The sequence below is a fragment of the Abramis brama genome (assembly GCF_963993115.1).
Source record: "Abramis brama genome assembly, chromosome: 15".
Taxonomy (NCBI): domain Eukaryota; kingdom Metazoa; phylum Chordata; class Actinopteri; order Cypriniformes; family Leuciscidae; genus Abramis; species Abramis brama.
The window spans coordinates 5,167,244-5,189,530 of record NC_139977.1 but is presented as its reverse complement, the minus strand read 5'-3'; the positions used below and the strand labels follow the sequence as shown (position 1 = coordinate 5,189,530).

The following is a 22,287-nucleotide window of genomic DNA, read 5'->3' as shown; positions in this document are numbered from 1 at the left end:
GAATATTAAGTGTCCTCAACTAAGCAAGCCAGAGGCGACAGTTGCAAGGAACCATCAGGTGACAGAAGGGAGAAAAAAAATCTTGGGAGAAACCAGGCTCAGTCGGGGGGGCAGTGCTCCTCTGGCCAATGAACGAACATGGTGTGATTATGATTCAGGCTGCATCAAAAGTCAGAAATCAGATTGTAGATTGGTAACATTAAAATATTTCATCCAGTTCCTTTTTCCTGAAGATCGGATGCATCATGCCGGTATGGAGCCGAAGCTGGCCATAGGGTCTGCGAGAAAGACCGTTCTTGTGGTCTTTTCTGAGGATCAGTGCCGATGGCTGACATGACGAGGCATTCACAGGGGTTTGTCTAGTTGACCATTTCTGCTGACATTCAGGGCTACAATGTGGTTGTGTCTAGGTGCAGGTCCACCTGTGATCTGGATACGGACCGGATATGGCTGACTACGGTAACCTCGGGATAAATAGAAAGACTAATATTAGCTTAGATGCCATTCTTCTTACGATGTAACGAGTACATCGGGTGTCATGGAAAGTGTTCCCAGTTGCAGCCTAACAATCCTTTAACGGATGTGAATTATAGAAATGTGATCTGTTATGTGTATGTAGAGAGGTGTTTTCAGTCTAGATTTAAACTGACTGTGTCTGCTTCCCAAACAAGGCAAGGAAGACCCGGTCTCATTCACGAAGCTTGCGAATGGACAACGGAAATTTTTGCCTGAAATCTGCGCGTTTTCCTGAACAAATCATGATTCACCAAAAACTTTAATTCTACATTTTTTGCAGCCTCATAATCATGCTAAGTTTTTATTTAATTAACATGACTAATTATATTATGTTTATATAAAATAAAAATAATAATACAATTTAATTTCATCTTAAATACACTTCATCATATACAGTGAAAGATTAAGAAAATCTGTGTTATAGCGAGGGTAACTTGCATCACACTGATATAAACCTTTTGAGTACTCCTGCTCCGAGAGCAGCGCATAGTACACTTGTCACACAGGGTCAGAAGAAGATGAATACAGATTATAAAAATATCAACAAGGTTTATTAAACTAGAAGGCAGCAGGTGTAACAACGTGCACTAACACAAATAATAACCGACAACTGAAGGAACTAAATACACAGTGATAATGAGAAGATAACGAACAGGTGTGATGATTAGATGAGTGTCCATGACAACTGATGACTGGCAGGAAACCAAGACAAAGAAACACGTGATAGATGAAAACAAAACTAACTGAACATACACGTTTCATTAAACCATGGCGGAAGTTGAGTGACGACTGACCAAGGGGGATGAGGGAACCCGGTGGAGCCGCAAGGCCGAGGGTGTCTGGTGGAGCCGAAGGAGCCAAGGCAGAGCCAACAGGTTTATGGGCCGGAGCGAAGTGATCAGAGGCTGGATACGGATCTGAAGGATCCTCTTACTCAGGCGCTACTGGTGGTTGCTCTACGTCACAGCAGGGCATTCAGAGAGATGGCGAAGGGCTGCAAACCTCAAGCAGAGGCGGGGCTGGAGGACGGGCTGAGCTCTGCGGTGACAGTGGCAGATTGAGACTTGACCAGATCAATATGGTAATTCCAATTCCCAACAGGTCAATGAAACAGTCTCAGTGCTGTCTGGAAACAGCGATGATGATTCAGATAAGTCAAAGTCCAAACAGTTCTTAGTGCTGTCTAGAAACAGTGATGAAGAATCCGAGCAAACTGATAAATCATTGTCCAAACAGTTCACAGTGCTGTCTAGAAACCGCGATGAAGAACACAAAACGGGGTGGGATGGGGTGGGATAGGGTGGGAGTCGATACCTCTGTACTGAAGTCCATCACCCAGTCCTCAGTCTCTGTTTCCACCAGTATACCCTCAGCCACAGAAGTCGTGGGCTCTCACCCCTGGTCAAACTCACTGTGGGGCTCCTCTTCTGGGGCAAGGGTCAGCGCTGTCCTCTTCTCCTATGCCTCTGGCTGACTCATCACGGCAGGCGGTATCTCTCCGTCTGCGGGGGGCTCACACGTTTCTCCGTGGTCGAAGGTGTTATAACAGGCTCTGGGTCCGGGTGTGTTCTGGATCGGGGGTAGACACTCTTTAGACACCGGATGATGGTGTCCCTCCAGTTGAGTCCAGAGGTGTCTGGGAGGTCTACATGGTGGTGATAATTAGCCCCGATCCAGAACAATGACTTCAGGGTCTCGTCATCGAAGGAGCTGGTGATGGCAATATGGCAAAAATTCTCAGTATAACTAAAAAAATTAAGATGAAGACTGACAACAGGATTATAAAATATCAACAAGGTTTATTAAACTAGAAGGCAGCAGGCGTAACAGTGTGCACTAACACAAATAATACAAAAAATGGAAGAGTGAACAGGGAGGAACTTAAACGCACCGTGATAATGAGATGATAACGAACAGGTGTGATGATTAGATGAGTGTCCGTGACAACTGATGACTGGCGGGAAACTAAGACAAAGAAACTGTGATAGATGAAAACAAACTAAAAGTCCATGAAAACGAAACTATCTGAACAACTGTTAGTTCTGTGCATTTTAATGTTAATAATCTTAGTAAACGTTAGAGGCTACTGAATTTTTAACAAAATATATAGTAATTTCACTTACCTTGCAATAACTGCATTCTCCCAAGATAGTCAATAACAGTCAATAACATATCTGTCTGAAGTATTCCCTCCACATTTACATTTAAGGTGTGTGACTGTTCAAGTCTCTGTTTATATCAGTGTGCTCAATAATGTGCCTTTGACCTTCATTATATATATATTTTGATTATGTTGTGCACTATGTTGTAAATAAACTACAAACAAACAAAAAAGCCATTCGTTTAATCTCCTCACATTCCTTCTTCTGTTTCCCTCAGTCCCATTCACCTTGATAGGCCCATTAGGGGAGCGTCTTTGTCTTCCCATGTGTGAAACACATCAATATTCATGGTCATTGTCACTCCCTCGCATACAGCCTTTCTAACACAAAAAGGTCTCACAAAAGGTAAATCATTATATTATTTTATGTGAATTAATGGGAATGATGATTTTCACATAATTTTGTAGCGAAGACCCTATTCCAGCCCAGTATTTAAATATCCTGTGAACAAATGCTCAGTATGTGTTTTATGGCCTTATTACAGTGACTTAAATAATAATAATAATTCACTAACCACACATAAATGTAATTTTCTCAAGAATACACAATTGTACATGCTGCTTACATATTATTGTAGCACAATTTGTGCTGAATACATCGTAATGAGACTTTAGCCATTTTTATGATTACATTTCAGGGCCCCGAAACCCCCTCAGACCCCAGAAGGTTATTAGGTAGGAGAAATTCAGGCCTTTCAAAGTTGGTGATGGACAAAATGGACAGGACTATATCGGGTGGTTACTATGGACATGACGGGTATCATTTATGCAGCATACATGGACCTGAGAAATGTTAATGCAGAACCTGAAGTTGTTTACCATGAACGCTTAAAGCCTTCCAGGTCCAGGTGGAAGGAACCAGCACTAACTTCCCATGGTGCTGGTCAAGAAGTAAACAGACGTGTTCAGGAGTTGAGACCACTATCAGGGCCGCTGGTTGGTAAGAATAGGCCCCTATACTTTCTTCTGCTCTTCGTGTACATAGGCCCTCTGGTCACATGCAGGTTCCTCGTTCTCACACTTGTCCTCCTCAGTAGTTGGGGAGCACGCGTCTGAGAATGTGTTAACTCGTTCAGGGCATGACCTAGAATGCTTTCGTGTTGATGAATAGTATATATTGCACTTTTGTGATTGTTTTTTTACAATGTAAGAACATGTATTTTAACATGGTGTATTTTTCTTTTCTGCATAAAATCTGTGATGCTTTTATGTAAAAAAAAAAAAAACGAAACACACAAAAAACACAAAAGAGGTGATGAAAACGTTTATTTTGTACAATGGTTACAAACTGTTTGATATTGCCTGTTATGGCATGTTAAATCCCTTATATGTCCTGTTAACTCTGTGACTCTATATATGAAATGAGGACAGTTCTTTTTCTAAGGGAGGGGGGGGGGGGGGGGGTGGATTTATTTTTGTATGATTATTTTGTGTTTATGTAATTTGGGTAATTTGGTTACTGTTCACGGGTGATGTAACTGACGCTATTATAAGGATGGGGAATTGGTGCGTGGACACGTGTAGTTGTCTGCAGAAGCATGAGCAGCAGAGAGTGTGTTAACAAGAGCGACGTGTGTGAAGCAAACTGTGTTCCTAACCGCATGAGCTCTGACAAATAAAAGTCAATAAAGCTTCATACAGTATCTCCACGTATTATCTGTCCCACAGCCACTCTTACATAAGCACATCCATGTCATTCTGCAGGAAATAATAAACGGTACATTTCTCACGGCTAGGTGATATCTCTGGGAAAAATATCAGGAGCAAAGTGATTCGATTTTCTCATATGAATGTAGATGGCACACAAACAGCAAACCGATTCTGTGCTGATTATAGTGTTCATATTCTCATAAGAGAAGTTTCAAGATACTTATATGACACCTAATTTTAATGAGTATAAACGAATCAAAAATTAAACATGCCCACGTGTATAATGCAAAACTATCAAGATGCATATATCCAAAATATACAAAACCATACAGTCTGCTGGTTTGTTCAGCTGGAAGGTTAATGCAATAGGGTTAGAAACCAAACAGTATATATTTCTCCAACTGTAAATGATGTGTTACTGTACGTAACCAGAAATGTTTGCTTATCTGTCATTTTTGCTGCCAAACAGTTGCACCTGTTTAGAGAAAAACAAAATATTCATTTTTAATGCAGCAGTGAAAAAACTAAATGATCTAAACATCTGATTATGCCACAACACTTTGGCAGTTCTGAGATTTTAGTACACAGTGTTTTTAGTTGCATTTGTTTTGGTGTTTTTTTAATTTATTTATATATTGGTTGCACTTTATTTTACAGTATGTGTACTTACCTAAGAAAGTACTGGGTAACAGAAGGTAACTATGGGTTAAGGTTAGGTTCAGGGTTAGTAGGCCTACCTAGTTATTACCCAGTTTTTGTAATACTATTACCTCTATTTTTCGTGATAACACTTGAGCAGCGGTGCCCAACATCAAACATATTTATGTACTCAGAAGCATAGTTATCTACCTGGGGTAAGATTTCTGAAGTTAATGGTTTATTAAAATAGAAAGTGGGTTGTGCTTGCATATGTTACATTTTATTAATGATGCTGTAATTTATTTGTTTCCCATGTATGCATGTTAATGTTATAAAGATACTATTTAATACATGCATGCATGTCATTTGCTAACTGCAACAAATAACACACACAGTAACGTATCAATCTACAGATTATCTACTAAATTCATTGAAATAAGTTTTTTTTTTTGTTAACTGAAATGTCATCCTATGTTTACGCCCAATTTAATATAAATAATATAAATTAATACATGAAAAAAGAAAAAAAAAAGCATGTAGACATTTTGCAGTTTGTTTGACAACATTCTGTTATATGTGTTTGGAAAAATACAGTGCTAGTAAAGGAAAACTTCTTTTTTTTTAAACCTTAGTTCTATTAATTTTTTTTAACAAAATAATAATAATAATAATAATGGGGGAAGAATATGACTATAGTAGACTACAGAATACCCACCCCATCAACTGAAAGATGAGCTGGACTAACTTTGGGTTAATATTTATTTTGTGGGTATATACCACACCTATCCAAGGATGGATAGGAGGCTCATACTGATACCCAAAAGGATGCAAAAATTGAAACCAGTAATTTTACATATAACAATATCATTGTGCATTTATAAATGACAGACATCTAGAGGTGGCCATAAATGATGTAAATGTAGCTGGACTGTTGTAGTTAAGCTTTCCTGACCCTTTTTTTGTCTTTTATCGGTTGATGATAATAAAAGACTTTTGCTAATTTTGGCCTAAAAGGTGCATGCATTATACAGTATTCATTATTTACAACATTTGTACAGGTGACCAAACGTTTAACCAGCCGTGACCACACATGAAAAACTCTTTTCAAACACTTACATTTTTACATTTGATCTGTAGAATGCACAAATAATAAAATGCTAGGACATATTTGTTCATATTTGATAGATTGCTTTTACCTCAAATAGGCCTGGCAGCCATGCATTTGGAAAAAGTTTCTCTAAATCTCTTTAGTGCTTTCTCTCTAGGGCCCTGAAAGAACATGTAGGCATGCAGTACTCATATGTTCTGCCTTTTGCCCAAACAATTCTGGATGAATAATCTTACAGATGCAGGTTTCCGCTCTCTGCCCCTTCTGCTTGCATGTGTGCGTGTGTGTGTGTGTGTGTTTTTTTTGTTTTTGTTTTTTTTTGCTACAACTTTTGCTTTATGCACAAGATATACTTTCTAGAAAAAAGATGTAAACATAGACAAACCAACAATTCACATATTACATGAGTGCACAAAAATCGTAAACTTTAAAACAAAATAATAAATAAATAAATAAATAGTAAAAATTGCACATAACATAGACTGGAAAAACAACAACAACAACAACACAATGCAACTTAATGTTTTCAGTGGGTTCCCGTTTCCAAGAAAGGGTCTTGCTGGAATCTGTAACATAAAATAAGGCCAGCCTTTATATATAGGCCTATATATGTATTTTTTAAAGATAGAGATAGGAAAACCAGTAAACTACGTTGAATAGACCAAATGCAGTAGGAAAGAAAATGCGGGCGTAAGAGTCTATCTTAGCAACACGGATGTGCAAACGGCCGTGCCGCCAGGCTCCTGAGCGACAGTCCTCAAAGCAGCAGAAGAAGCTGGTGCAGTCCTTCCCATCCAGACACTCGTAACCGTACTCCTCATCCCGCTCCTGCATGTGGGTGGCGTTGTTCATCTGGATTGCAGTGGCTGAGCGCGGGCGGATGTCCACGGTGGGGGCCTGCTTTTTGAAGAAAACACAATCAGCAAGGCTCACATACAACACACGGGACATCTCCACCTGTCTGTCAATACGTGCTTTGCCCCTCATTTTGCGGGTGGAATGTATTAAATGATGTGTAACTGCAATATTTGGCTGTAAAAAGAATTTACTACTTGAATGAATACTAAATGAATATTATGGCTGTTCAATGTACATTTATCTGTCTCTTAATTGTTTTTATATATTGTTGTTCAATGATTACATTACACTAGTGTGGTTCCCAAACTTTTTAGAGGGGTGTATCCCCTGAGGCATTTAACATCCTTCTGCGTACCCTCTCTTGTCCACTCTCGTCGCCTTTTCCATTAAGGGACAATATTTGGCTTTTTTTCTTTACCTAAAGGCAAAGTTTTTCTAACCCTATTTAATGTGTCATGTCAAATTCTGAATATTTCATTAATTTAATTATTAATATAATAAATAAAGCAATACATTTAAGTAAATCAATCGTTTCAATCAAATGAAATTGGTATCAACTAAAGCCATCTAATTTTCCGTCATTTATGAGACAATGCTTCCCCGCCATTGACGGACACTTCCAGCTTTCAGTGTTTTCACTGTTATACTGTAGGGGGCGCTATTACGCATCTTCTGAAAGATTACTGAATCTCCAGATCAAAACACATGCAAAGACAACGCAGAAGCAAGCGATATCATATGTATTCATAAACATTATATAAAATAACACGATCACCAACATTAAACAGCATATAAATCAAAACCGCCTAATGTTACTGAATGACTCAGCTGGCAACTTTTTTCCAAAACGCTGGCGGGGGAAGAGTTAAATATTAAACTAAAACCACCAGTAGGTGGCGGCAAGTCACTGTCTTAATGAGCGAGTCATCGAGTCGCTCATTCATTCAGTAACGAAGCAAATGGCTGTATTTAAGAATGAGTCATTAGCTACGTTTCCATCCAAAGCTGCGAATTTTAACTTGTGCGCAAAATTGGAATATCGCATAAAACAATTGCAAATAAAGCACTGTTTTATTATGAGGATCATGGAATTTATTTGGTAAATTTGTTTCCATCGTAGTTTATGCGCATGTTTGTCAGATGAAAAAATCATCCGACCCAAACAAGCACATACATTTTTTATATGCATTTTTAGAATTTACGTGCATCTTGGGTTTTCCATCCAGACGTTTTTGATGCAATATACCAAAATGCGCATAGAAATGGGCAGGCCCGGGGTGGGTAATCGGGAGAATTCCCGGTGGGCCGCTTCACTTTTGGGCCGGTCGAGGATTTTTTATTTTTTTTTACATTTGTCACGTTAGTTACATTAGGCTACACATTCTGACACCGCAGCGCGCAGCCTCTGCATGGGTTGTACCATGAGAAGGAGTTCTCCCCTCCCCTCCCATAGAGTTGGTTGGGTCCATAGTCCGTCTTTTCCAAAACGTTTTCTCAGGTAGGCTATCGCAGCACCGCCGGCGCCTACCGATAGCTGGGCCGGCCCTATGGCGGAAAATCAATGACAAAATTAACGGAGCGCACAACTGATGCTTGGCGCGCGCAGTAAATGACATTCGCGAGACGATAACGGTACGTTCACACGGGTCGTCAGCGTCAACGCTTGACGGAAGGCGTGGCTGAAGTTTGGCACTGACGCCATGGTCATAGCAGCGTCAGCCAATGAAATTAGACAGGAACTCAACAACAAGCTTCATTGTCATTCAATGGTCATAAAGGACCGGGTGATTGCCCACCGCAATAATTAGTTTCTCCTCCATTTTAAAATTTATCCTCAGTTTGCTGCTCTTGAACAGGATGAACGTGATTGGCTGCCGCCTGGCTACTGTATTTGCATAGAGCGATCTGATTGGCTGACGCTTCCGTCGGCGGCGCTTCACTGGCGTTGCTCGCGACAGAAGTTGAAAAATTCTCAACTTCTGCCGTGAGCAACGCCAGTGAAGCGCCGCCGACGGATCCACAATTCTTTTCGGCAACGCTTGACGTCACCCATTCAAAGTCAATGGGAAGCGTTGACGCTGACGCCCCGTGTGAACGTACCGTTACAGATCTACAAGCGAGCGCATGACATCGCCTCTACACGCAATACAAGCCCTCGCACGCGCATGATCATTCCCCACGCTCTTGACCTCCTGCTTTTGCTTGCTCGAACACTTTTATTTTTGGCAGTCGATGGGCGGGACTTACTGTTTTAATAACCTCAAATGTCATTAGGTATCACGTTTTTTGATTAAAAAAGCATTATTTTTGAATATTTTTGAATACAAATAAATCTGTAAACATTAGTTCAATATGCCTCTTTGTGGAAGAGTGGGATACATTTCAAATGCTTTCTTTCTTTCTTTCTTTCTTTCTTTCTGCTTTTGTTAATTTATCAACCTATCCTTGTGGAATAGTGGAACATTTTTTGTTAACTTCTCAGCTTAAGTGAATTATTATTTAACCTTTACATTATTTGTTGAACCATGTTATTAATAAAAACTACACAATGGTAAGAGCTGAACTGTTGCTTCATTTATCCAATTTGGAAAAAGTGCTAATTTGGAATTCCACCATGGAAAAAGAGGGCCGGTCTTGGGCCTGAAACTCCCGGGCTGAAAAGTGGCCCCACTCCGGCCCTGGAAATGGGTGGATGGAAACATAACTATTAAATCACTGACTCTCCCAATTTGTTCAAAACCGCATATTCATTCACTAACGAAACACCGCTGTGTTGAAGACACGCAACAGTTCTGCTGTGGCTTTCATTAGAACTATTATTTTGTCAAACAATATTGAAAATACTGTTAAATATGTATGTCACTTAAAATTACCTTTTTGTTTGTTGAACTGTTGTATAAAATCAGTCACATTTGCGCATAATCGTGTGGTTATTCAGAAAAAATTGCATTATTGCTTGTATAATATATGATCAACATTAAAAACAAGAACTAACACAAGGTATGTTTCTGTATCAAAGAGAGTTTGAGTCTTGAATCGATCTCTATGCACTCTCTGTTTCTATATTTGTTCTATGCAAGTGCTAAAATCACACTTTTTTTCTCTTGAGAACGGCAGGAATATAGAGCGATTTTTTAAGGAAGCATCCTCTGCATGCAATCTATCATACCTGTATTCATATTGCTTGTGTGGATGCACTCAGTTTTGACCGCAAAAGATGAGGTAATCTGATTGGACGGCCTTTTACGGCACTACCATTTTCCTGTTTACACTAGATGCAGCATTTTGCCTGTTAGAAATACATGCTTGGTTTTAATGTTCTTTTAAGGTGGTGTAGAATTAAATTAATGGCAAAACTCAGCATTTTGTTCGCGTACCCCTGTTTGGGAACCACTGCACTAGTATATGTGTTCTGCAAACATAATAAAACATAAGTGCATCATTTATTTGGCAAAAATGTCATCAGAACGATGCAGGATAAAAAGATAAATGTTACTACAGCAAAGACTATACATGGCTTTTTCAAACAGGGCACTGTGTGTCAAAATGCAGAAGAACAGCTAAATAATTAATTCTTAATATCCATTCAATCTTGTATCTTGGCCAGCAACAGTACTGAAATATATGTTTAAATATACACTTGAAGTACACAAATGTTACAAGACCTGATTGTCAATATTTCCCAACAAAGCCAAGAGAGACAGGCTCATTGGGACATATCCACATCTCTGGACTCACAATCATTTTGCCCAGCACTGGAAGGGTGCTTCAAATCCCTTTGAAAAACGAAGCACAACCAGCTGTTCATGCTGGCTTCTCCGAGAGTACATTGTGTAGCTTTTAGGACAGAGCCACCTGAGGCTGTGTTAAAACGGGGTCATGTGAATCGCTTCTCAAAGGGTTTCACCGAAGCGTGTGGAAAGCAACGAGCACAAAGAGTCTGCCAAGCGGATAGAAACAAATACAGTGGAATTGGCAGCTTTAACCGGATGAAATACGACAACCTACCAAAGATGAAGTGCATGTCTGCCTGTCCTGGTGTGTGTGTGTGTGTGTGTGTGTGTGAGAAAGATTACTTCAAAGTGCTTTTCTTTTAACTGTGGTTCTCAACTGGTTGGCTATGACACAAAAATAGGTTGTAAGTCTGATATGGTCCCAAGAAAAAAAAAAAAAAGCGAAAAAAGCCTAATAATACACAATCAGAATTTAGCTCCACCCCTAAACAAAAACATACCTACCTGAAGTAATCCTGAAGACTTTGTTTAGATTTTTCAGGTGTGTTTGATTAGAATTGGAGCTACACTCTTTGCCCACCCTGCTGTTAAGCAAAGGTTGCGCGGAAAGCCCTTATATGGAGATGATTTGGGTGTGTTTTATGCAAATTACTAACCTTGGGTTTGTGGTCAGTCATTTAGAATAGCCTACTACAAATTCAATAACAATAGAATAAGGTTAATATCAAATTCTTGTGTGTATGCACTAGGGGTTGCTCAGACTAGTCGACTAGTCAACGTGTCGATTTTAATTCTCTGCCATGAAACTTCAAGCTTGACGTTGACTAGTCGCTGATCATGTTATTTTGACACTAACAACACGGACACCTTGCAGAAGACATCCAGACTGTTCTGATTTAGTGCGCTATATCTTTTCTAACTGATCAGAGTTAAGATTTTCATATAAATTACGATCAAATCTGACTGACTGTACAAAAACACTGACTGTAATACTAATGCTGTCCTATAGAGGGGGCCACAGGATAATAGATCTTTAAAGTCCACTCTAACGCTCAGTTACCATTAGTTAAAATGACAAATAAAAGCATACTCTGAGAGCGCTTCACTAGTTTGTTTATACCATCTGAATACTTGATATTGAAATCAAGCACCTAAAAGTTGACTTCCAATTCTTTTTTTATTTCGTTCAACCCCTAGTATGCACACGTTGTGAATCTGGTGAATTTTTTTTTTTTTTTTGGAAGAACTGTCCTGTGTGTAAAAAGTTTGTACTTTCTGCTGAATTATTACTCAATCAGACCCGGTGTTTGTTGTCCACTGTAAAATCTAGGTCCTGAAGAAAAACTAGTTGAGAACCACTGGTTTAGTCTGGTTACACATTGATATCATTTAATTTTCTCCAAATTCTGGCAAACTTTCTTCTAATACTAAGTGGAAGTTACAAATATCAGTCTGTGCCCCATGCACATTGACTTTTAAAAGATTACTATGGCTAAATCTGCCAAAGCCATCAAGCTTATGCTCTTTAATTGGGATTAAGGTAATCAGCATGGTTGTCTATTTCAAGCTGTTAAGGCTCTGCTGACTATTTCTGTCAGGTTTAAAGCCTCATATACAAGCACACAGAGAGGGAGGAAGGCGGCCTATTTTTAATTAAATGAAAGATGCAAATATTTCAGCCATTGCTGTTCTATTTAAGTAAAAAGGGAGTCCCACTGCCTTTCACAGCACAGGAGGTTCAGTACTAAACTTACTAGATGTTAGTGCAGTGAATCTAAATACCTGACACAAGAGCATTGTGGTTGCGCAGAATGCAGAAACATGCATGATTAGTGAAGTTTACATGAGCAATATACCTTTGAGGAAAAGAGCCGCAGGAGCTTTTGTCCACACAGGAAACAAACAACAAAAAAAATTAGAAATTGAAAAGAAGAAAACAAACACGAACAGACCAACAACAACAACAACAACAACATAAAAATAGACATACAATATAATATAAAGAAGGCTCTGAAATATACATAGACACAGAGGAAGGAAGGGGTGCAAGGCAGTATATCTTAACAGGTTCACTGCATGTTGTTAAAATACAGAATAAAAATGCTCGTTTTTAACACATCTGCAAAGTGCAAGGATTAATTTAAAATACTATCAAAGATACAATTAAATGCAGTATATTTGACATGGTTTTGAACATGGCTCATCCGATTAGATTTTACAGCCTGGAAACAGACATTTCTTATAAACGTAAAGTACAAATCAGCAAACATTAATCACCAAACAGCAAAAGAAGAACATAATCATCTGAGGGGGAGACTGATACTCTTCCACTCCGCATAGATCAAAACACTTCTTCAGCAAAACTTCTTGTCATTTTATTTGATGAGTTTTTCTTCAGAGTGTGCCTTTGACTGGTAACCAATCTGTCGAATGTGGTTTGAAAATCCGCCTAACATTTTAAACCCCAAAATCAAATAAGACATTTCTGGCACCCCTTTAATCATCTGAAAGTGGAACGACCCCATTTACTGAGATCAGCACTGCTCAAGCTAGAGAAATGAGCAACATGCTGAGATGAAAATCTTCAAACCTGCTGCCGAAATGATTCTGATCAAGGACATCACTGCTCAGTGACACTGTTTAACAGAGGTGATCCACGCTGACAAACTGACCACATCTGGAGCAAGTTTCTAGCGTGCACACTATAGCTATGTTCCAAAACCTAGTGAGCTTTCTCATTGTGTATCCCCTGCATGTCGGGACCTTATTAGTGACTGATTTGAAATGCTCATCATGGACAGCAACTAATGATCACTTAGGTGCATCACAAATAGCTTTCGACACACAAAATTACACAAGAGACTCATCTAGCACTCAAAGTTGATTCCTACAGAGTTAACAATAAAGCCTTAACAAGTCGTGAAGCTAACAACACAAAACTGTAATAAGCACTGTAATAAGAAAGATCACATACATAGATTACAATACATACAGACTACAATATTACATGCCGATTACAATACATAGCACACATAACAGTCTTTTTTTAACCAGCCGGGACTAGTTTTTCAATTTGATCAATTCTCAGCAAACTACACAATATACTCTTCCAGTCAAAGGTTTGGACACAATTACTTTATTATTTCTATTTTCGACATTTGAGTCCTCAAGAATTTAACCGTCCACTGTCAGGCCAAACCGTTCGAGTTGCTTAACCGTTCCATTCCATGACGATCCGGTCCAGCCGGTTAGTTTCTATAATGCACCTTGAAAAAGAAAGATACTAGGCCTATATAATAATTCATTTGAATTGTAAAAAATGTTGTACTAACAACCAAAAATATGAATTAATGTCAATGGTAATTCTGATGTAATGGGTTATACAGAGACTGTTTTACAATCCACTGCATTACAAGATTTGTAAGTCCAAATTGTATAGTCCTAGAGATGTAAATTATGCTTAATAAAAGCAAACCAAAAACCGTGCTGAGAATTTCGGTCAGAGAACACTTTGACATTGTGCAGTGCTGAACCAAGCTCAAGTGGAAATATAACTATAACCTTAGCGTTCTTAGACCTGTTTGGCCCAACAGTGGAAAAGAGACTTATGATTCCAGCTCTTTACAATCAATATTCCCAACCAACTAAAGGCATATAATGTGATTCTATTTAAACAGTTCTGAAGGAATTCACATGCCTGCTGGATACTTTCTGGCTGAACTGTAAAACTAGTTATAAGCATTTAAGTACCTTAACCTTACACGGTCTAGGCAGCTCACTAACTTGTGGAAGAGTGCTATTAATTGGAGAACTCAATCCTTGACCCTAAAATACTAACAAGTGCAGTTATCAAATAGGTTAATCAAAAATACTTACAACACTGGTAGTAAATACACTTTATAATATTGTTGTATTGTAGGTGATAATGTGAATTGCTTTAGGAAGTGTACTCACAGGATTTTTCTTCTTCTTGTCTTTTTTTGCGCTGGGCTTGCGGTTGCTCACAAAGTAGTGGAGCATTCCATACTCAATTAGAGCGGCGAAAACAAAGATGAAGCACACAGATACGAACAGGTCCATAGCTGTGACGTACGACACTTTGGGTAAGGACTTCCGAGCAATGGTACTCAAAGTGGTCATGGTAAGCACAGTTGTGATTCCTGGGGAACAAAGTAAATAACACTGAAATAAGAGCATGGACATTTCAACATTTGTTGCATATGGACTACTGAGGTTACATCTGTGGTATTTTTCTTTCACACGGCTAGTCCACGCTTGTGGTTTGGATTTTAATTCCTACTGGACAACAATTCAACCACTCATTTAAGAGACAACGTAAAACAACTGTTTTTTATTATTGTTCTGAAAATAATAAGATAAGGTGAATGTATAAATACTTCATATTTACTATTAATTCATTATTAAATTAAATTCATTTTAAATGTTAATGAGTGTAACCAATTAACTAAATTGGTCAGAACCCACAAGATATTAATTTGGATTCTTCATATAGCTCCTTTTTGAAGAGATTTTGGGGTAAATTAGAGCATTCTGGGGAATTAAATATTAAATATTACACTCAGAGAAGATACAGGGTATTCAGAAAGTATGTTGGAAGCCCTGAAAAAATGCTTTATTAATTCTACACAATCTAAACTACAATGTGCAAATGACTGACTTTACTATAAAGTTGGATCCCCACTGAAAAAATGTGAAAACAAGATGTAGAGGGGTTTTAGAAAGGAGCCTACTTACAGTAACATGAATCATTGATGTGATTTTAAATTGTATTTTTGAAACCATTGACATCACTTGAGCAGTTTAAGTAAACATGCTAGATCCTTGCTCATTCAAGGATGCTCTTTTATAGCACAAATGAAGGAAAAACAAATGACATACAGTGCCTGCAAATCTCCAAGCCTTTTAAGAGATAACAAGGCCAATAGCAAGACAGACTTAAAAGTCAATGCTCATCTGAAGCTAAATCCAATGGCTCAAAAGGAGGATTTGTCAAAGCCTTCAACACCACAGATATATCTCAAAACAGAATGCTTACCAGGCAGAAAATTCTCAACTGTCCCGCCCACGCACAAAACAGGATATCATGGAATGTCTTCCCAAACATAGACCAGTAAAGGACACACGTTCAGCCACAATAGCTGCCTCATAAAACTTAAGTGTAGCTGCAGATGCACCTGCTCCTGTAGAAAAGCCAGCACTGAACCTACAGGCCAGTGAAATACAAAGTTCTGTCATAAAACTCTAGATGGCGCAGGCTAATAGGTCCTGACTCAACCTGCTCGTAATCACATCATTACATTATCTATAGGGCACAGCTGATTGGTTCCCGCTGTATCAGTAGCCAATGAGCTCGTGTGCTCAACCTTCAAATACTTAAGTAGCATTTGCCTTAGAGGTGCAGCGCGCTTTCAGAAACCCTCCACCTCCCCAGCTCCACCTGTATAGATCTGCTACGGGTAATTCATGAATGCTATATTTTACAGCAGCAGCATGAATTACTTGCTCACAGCAGCGTGTCATGTATATATTGGCAGCAGCAATAACCTACAGCAGCGATAAAAGCAGCAGCAGTGTAGCAGATCTATTCCAAACATATCAACATATCAACATTGTCATATCCATTACCATATCCATTAAACACTCCGAGAGTTGTCATGACAGAACTTGATCTAGGGACAGTGGTGCTGGAGGAGTCAGAGAAAACCAAAGGGATCTCTGAGACTCTGAATGTTTGCCAAATCAGGCCCACATGAATGAAGCCTCCACTTCCCGGGCCTCAGCCCATGTCTCTACAGCAGGTCTGCCCCCCTCAATCAGACTTCCTGGAATGTGAACTGCCCTAAGAGAAAAAGGAACTCGCCTTGCGACCAAAGCAGAATGCACAGACTGACACCCTGTGTTGAGCCAAGCAGAGGCAAAAAGACTGAACACATGGAGGAGACAATCATACCTGCATCGTGCAAGAAACCAGGATCATTCCTAGAAAGGTCTTTTGCAGCCTCGGCAGTAACACACTCTTCTGGCTGTTTAAACTCAAACCCATCCTCAGCCAATGACAGAGAACTAAGTCCTGATGCCGAACCACCAATTCCTGTGATTGTACTAAAATTAGCTAATTGCCAAGGTAATTTAGAACTGTGGCAGAAGGAAGTGGAGTGACGTCAGCTACGAGAGAGCGAGTTTAGGAGCCGAGCGGTAAGAAAATGGGTCAACTCTCTGATAACTAACTGTTTCCTCTCTCAGTAACAGAGAGAATGTAAGCTGACTGCCTATTTGGTATGGGGAAAGATAGACAAGCCTGACTCAAAAATAATAATACTGAAACGCTGATTTTGTTGTGCTATGCCCATGCGTCTGTAAATTAAGTAAATGAAATTTCTCTCATCGGCCCTGACTTCTACTTCCCACATCTTCAATCTTGCTAAACATGCACAACCCGGGGCCTCAACGGGGCAAGAGCCATGTCCATTTATTTAGTAAACATCTGGGGAGCCAAGGCCAGGCCAAAAAAAAAGAACACAAAACTGGTAAGCCCTAAAGCAAACCATAGAAACTTCCTGTGTCTGAACGCTGTCTTCTGAAACTAAACACACTGAGCATGAAATTCAGAGGATGCAAATCCAGAATATGATGCAGACCTTCTATCTTTTTCGTAACCAGAAAATACTGGCAAAAGTTAGTTTCCTTTTGAGGAGGAGACACCTCCTCTATGGCTCTTTTTTTTTTTTTTTTTTATGTAGTCAAGTTTTAGTGTAGTCACATTTATTTATATAGCACTTTATAGAATACAGATTTCTTTCAAAGCAGCTTTACAGTGATAAACAGTAAAATAATGATTCAGTGATGCAAACAGAATTCAGTTCTGCTGTAAAGTAGCCCTAGAAAGCCAATAGTAAACAGTCATTCATTTGAAATCAGTTCAGTGTTGATTCAGTTTGGTTCAAAAACTGTGTTAAGTTCATCAATTAAGTTCAATTACTCAATCAAGCAGCTTTGGAGAAAACAGTGTCATCATCAGCTCAATTCAGTTCTCAACCCAATAGTGTCAGTGCATTCAAGTCAATAATATTACCGAATATTATGTTTCCCCAACTAAGCGAGCCAAAAAGCCATGCCACCAAATAATTTGAGAGAGGTGACCGTGAGGTGTCAACCTGTGGAGTCACCATGTCAGAGGGAGATAACCTCCTAGTACAAGTTCAGACAGAGAGAGCGGTCTGTGTCTCTGACCAGGACTGACCATCAAGGAGCCTTTGCTACGTTGGCGGGAGTACATACACTCTGGCACACGAGTCCAGGGGGCCCAATCTCTCTGAAAGATCGCCTAAGCTGCAGCATCTCTGTTCTGCCTCTCCACGGGTCGCTGCAGAGAACTGGAGCAGAAATTACTCGAAGGAGGTGCAGGCTCTCAAGCTCTGCGTGGGATGAGATACCGAAAAGTTGCTGACTGCTGCTTCGCAGCCTGGAACTTATTGAAGACACCAGAAACAGTCTCGTCAAAAAGCATTGCAAGCCTCTGAACCCTGACATAAATCCTCACATACAAACATAACCAGTGGTGTAGTGGTAAAAAAAGAGGTGGGTAAACTATAAATTCTGGTGGACCACAACTTGGTCACCCAGTAAAGTGGGCCACTGCCTACCGGTGTATGTGTATCCTGATGACATCGCTATAGGTTATCATTTGATGGTACTACCAAGGGTATCACTGGTTGTTCCCTCATCATAGGTCACACAATCACTATTCAATTCATACATTAATCTAAGTTCTTGTTAAAGAGACTCAAGAAGGAATAATATGGTTGAAATCTATAAAGTTTACTAAATGACAAAACAGAGAGAACAAAAATATTTATGAGAGATCGAGAGGGAGGCTTATATCCAGGGCTTCCAATGCAATGCACTTGTGCATAATGATTAGGGATTTGGGATTATTTTCATAGTCGATTAATCTGTTGAATATTTCCTCGATTAATTGATTAATTTTTTGGTCTATCAGAAAAATGTGGATCAGTGTTTCCCTGTAGAGGGAAAAGTCTTAAACCTGGTGCAGGCTTGACTCCCTCTGAATCTCTTGTACAGTTGGGCTTTGACATGCTCCCTACATTAAACCAGCTGCCTGTAATGAAATTAAAAAATCCCTTTTTTGCATTGTTTTAATGATTTCCTGTTGCGGCTGCGATCAAGTTTCATTCTCGCGCAGCTTGTTTAGTAACTTCACGAGCGTGTGTTTTCTGCTACGTGTGTGCGCCGTTCTCTTTGTTCCGTGTGTGTGTGTGTGTGTGTGTGTCGGCGCGCTGCGCTCTCTGCTCCGTGTTTGTGCTACGCGTTCTGCTCTGTCGTTAATGGCCCAAATGCTCGAATCATGTACCGATCGGCGATCACGCACTGGAAAAACAAAGTCCGCTCAAATAACATGAAATTTAGAGGTGGATAAACGCAATTTAGAGGTGGATAAACGCAATTTAGAGGTGGATAAACGCAATTTAGAGGTGGATAAACGCAATGTAGAGGTGGATAAACGCACTTTGGAGGTGGGCAAACGCTATTTCCGAATTTTGGGAGGTGCGTAAACGGCGTTTACGTGCGTTTAGCCTCCACTACATCCCTGAACATAACCGAACCAGAGCTTAAATCTTTATCGGGAGAGAGTGAGAGTAAAAGAGAGAACTCAACTGGATGGCTCTCCATAGCTACAGTGGTTAGCTGATCTCCCTTTTTTTCATGAAAAGAAAGAGAACTAAGAATGAAGCATTACTGTCATCCTAAAACTTTAGTAGTGCGGGATTTAGACAAGCTGCTAAGTATCGAATGTGAAAACCCAAGCATTTAACACACTTTTACGTGTCCTTGCTCGAGATCTTCCAAAACGGCATTGTGTTAACCCTGAGGAGATTACCAAGGAGAATAATCCAATTGAAGTGGATCGCTAAACACAATGAATCCTTATACAACAACCAACACAAGCAGATAAATGGTCTTCCTGAAGAGAAATCTGAGCTGTAGAAAGCAGATATTAAAAGATCAGTGCTGATATTTTTTGCACATGGTATCAGTTTACATCATTTTTTTGCATGCAAACCTAGTACTATAAATGTATCATGACTACCCTAGATTGTAGATTGTTTGGATATACACTTTGAGGCTTTCAGCAAACTGTATGTGATCAGAAATATTGTTTCAATGCGCTGATCTGGATTTATTGTGCACGATTATTCTGCTGTGTAATAAAGAGGCCAACAATAGAGCATTATTGTCAGGGTTGGTTGCAGTAAGGCGAGGAGTGTTGAGGATCTTTTCCAATGGAATGTTTATTCAAAGAAAACAAACACAAAACAAACTAGATCCATGAAGCATAGGAGCAATGGAGCACAGGAGTACTGGTAACCAAACCATAAACCAAAAAACAAGAATGGACAACAAACAACTCAAATGATAGGTGAAACAGTGAGCAGGTAAGGGAAATCAATGAACAAATGAGAAACAGATATAAGATAAGATGGCGCTTTTGAGTAGACTGGCGTCTTTTGCTGTTTGTGATCTGTAGTATTCGTATTTGGGTGGTTGACGTGACGCTACATTTTTGTGTTCATGGTGACAAATATAAATAAAAATGTATAATATTTCATTAAAATATCTGTTGTTATACCTGTATACAGTTTAATCTTCCAGAACTAATACATCTGTAATTAATGAGTATTATAATTCAAATCTGTAAATATTTAGTTTTAAACATGACATTTGTCCACTGGCGTGACTGTCCGGGGTAGCGTTGCTTATCTTAAAACTACTGTAATTAAATGAAAAATAAGTCTAAATACATTCAAATACTTGAATAGATGTTACAGCGGTGTTAACTTAATGAAACTAAAGGTTATAAGTCATAAGGTCCCCATTTAAAATTATTGTGACGCATTACATTTTGTCCGCAAAACTGGTGTCCACCTGGTGTGACGCCATTCTGTAGATATAAAATGGGCATTAATTTGGGCACCCTATTACTGAGAGGGGCCCTTCTTCATCCAGGAAGTACAGTAGACCTCACTAGAGTACATGGACTGCCCACAAGGTGAGTTCTGTTTCAAATATTTTCATAATATTGCTATTTCCATGGGATCCATTATGCAGTCCTTTGGTGTGACATAATCTAAGTATTGATCTGAAAATTTTCATCAATTTATATTGATTGACTATTGAAAATAATGTAAACCTTAACACTGTTAGTCAGGATTGAAGACTGTCTCTCATATAGCTAGGCTGCAAACTGGCCTTGATCTTGAATCTTTGTTCCTATAAAATAACTAAAATCGAACAGAAATCACACACACACAAACCAGATATATTTAAAACAGATGGAAGAGATGTGTTTAGTTGTGTTTGTAGCTCAGAATAAGGAACTATACACAGACAGCGTCATTGCATTAGAACAGCCTTATGGTCTGGTTGGTTCACGTGAGATGATTGACAGCTTTAGAAACTAATCATATCACGCTGATTTCATAGCTGACGCGAATCAGGAAGAGGAGAGTCATCGCTAGCTCAGTTAGCTGTTTAAAGCAGGAGCAAATATTGAAGCTTCTCCTGGGCGCCGCCATTGATTAGCAAACCCCCACCTGCTGTTAGCATTCCATTGACTCCCATTCATTTTGGCGTCACTTTGACAGTGAATAACCTTACATCTGAGGCGTTTAAAGACTCCATTTGTACATTATTTATTTCTAAAGAAACACGAAAATGTATAAAAGGCTCCATTACCTTGTATCTTACGTTATGGCCCCTTGTATCTTACGTTATGGCCCCAACTGCATGGCCCCATGCAGTTTTTGTAAAAATAGGCTAACGATTGCGTCATAACCACGCGACTCTCTGTCGCACAGTAGAGAAATTACCGTATGGACAGGAGGAGAAGCTCACGGGCAATCGGGGGGACGTGGAGGCAAAGTGACAAAATAATTAATCAGAATACCTGCTCCTAGCTCATGGACACCTCCTACTCACGCTCTCCGTCTCTGCAAGATTCGGAAGGGAATGATTCAGATTTCTCTCGGCACAGCTACTAGAAGACAGACGGGTTGCTCACGTCACATCTACGCCGTCAAGCTCAGTGTGAGTCTGCGCAGTACGCTCGACCCCCAGGAAGTGAGAGCTTCTAATTGACTTCACTTGTCTCCGTTGAATCCAATGGGGTCGCTGTGTCCAGTTCATATACTGTCTATGGTTTTAAGCTCTTGAGATCGCACATTTCAAAGGGATATGAATAGAAATGTTATGGGGAGGGATTGGGCGGTACAAAAATTGCATACTTTTACTTCTGCTGACTTTATTGTACAAAACACATTTGAACTTGAAGTTGTAACTTTATTTTAATGATTTTTTTAAATTATTTGAACAAGAAATAATAAATGTGACTTTGTACAAAACAGGGGCATACCAATACTTTTTGTTGTCCAATGGTGTGACAAAATGTCCTGTGGTGTGACAAACTGAATTATAAGTGGAAAAGGCATTTAAATGCACAAATTTATGTAAAAGGTGTTGAATAGTATAATAATGATATCATCACTATGCACATATAAGGATGGAATGAAGCTTCATTAGGT

General features: G+C 39.3%; 1 protein-coding gene across 3 annotated transcripts in view; it reads right to left on the bottom strand.

The window, feature by feature from the left end:
• Positions 1-3,928: 3,928 nt before the first annotated feature.
• gabrg2 (gamma-aminobutyric acid type A receptor subunit gamma2) overlaps positions 3,929-22,287 on the bottom strand; it is a 107,553-nt gene continuing 89,194 nt past the window's right edge. Inside the window, exons 8-10 of one of the 3 annotated variants that reach the window (XM_084138010.1) lie at positions 14,621-14,826; positions 12,523-12,546; positions 3,929-6,971 (exon numbers count right to left, since the gene is read on the bottom strand). In XM_084138010.1, coding sequence (XP_083994136.1) covers positions 6,693-6,971; positions 12,523-12,546; positions 14,621-14,826 — 509 coding nt within the window. In that variant the 3' untranslated portion in view covers positions 3,929-6,692. Of the gene's footprint in view, positions 6,975-12,522; positions 12,547-14,620; positions 14,827-22,287 lie in introns of all 3 variants that reach the window. The other 2 variants (XM_084138009.1, XM_084138011.1) reach the window with 2 other exon arrangements.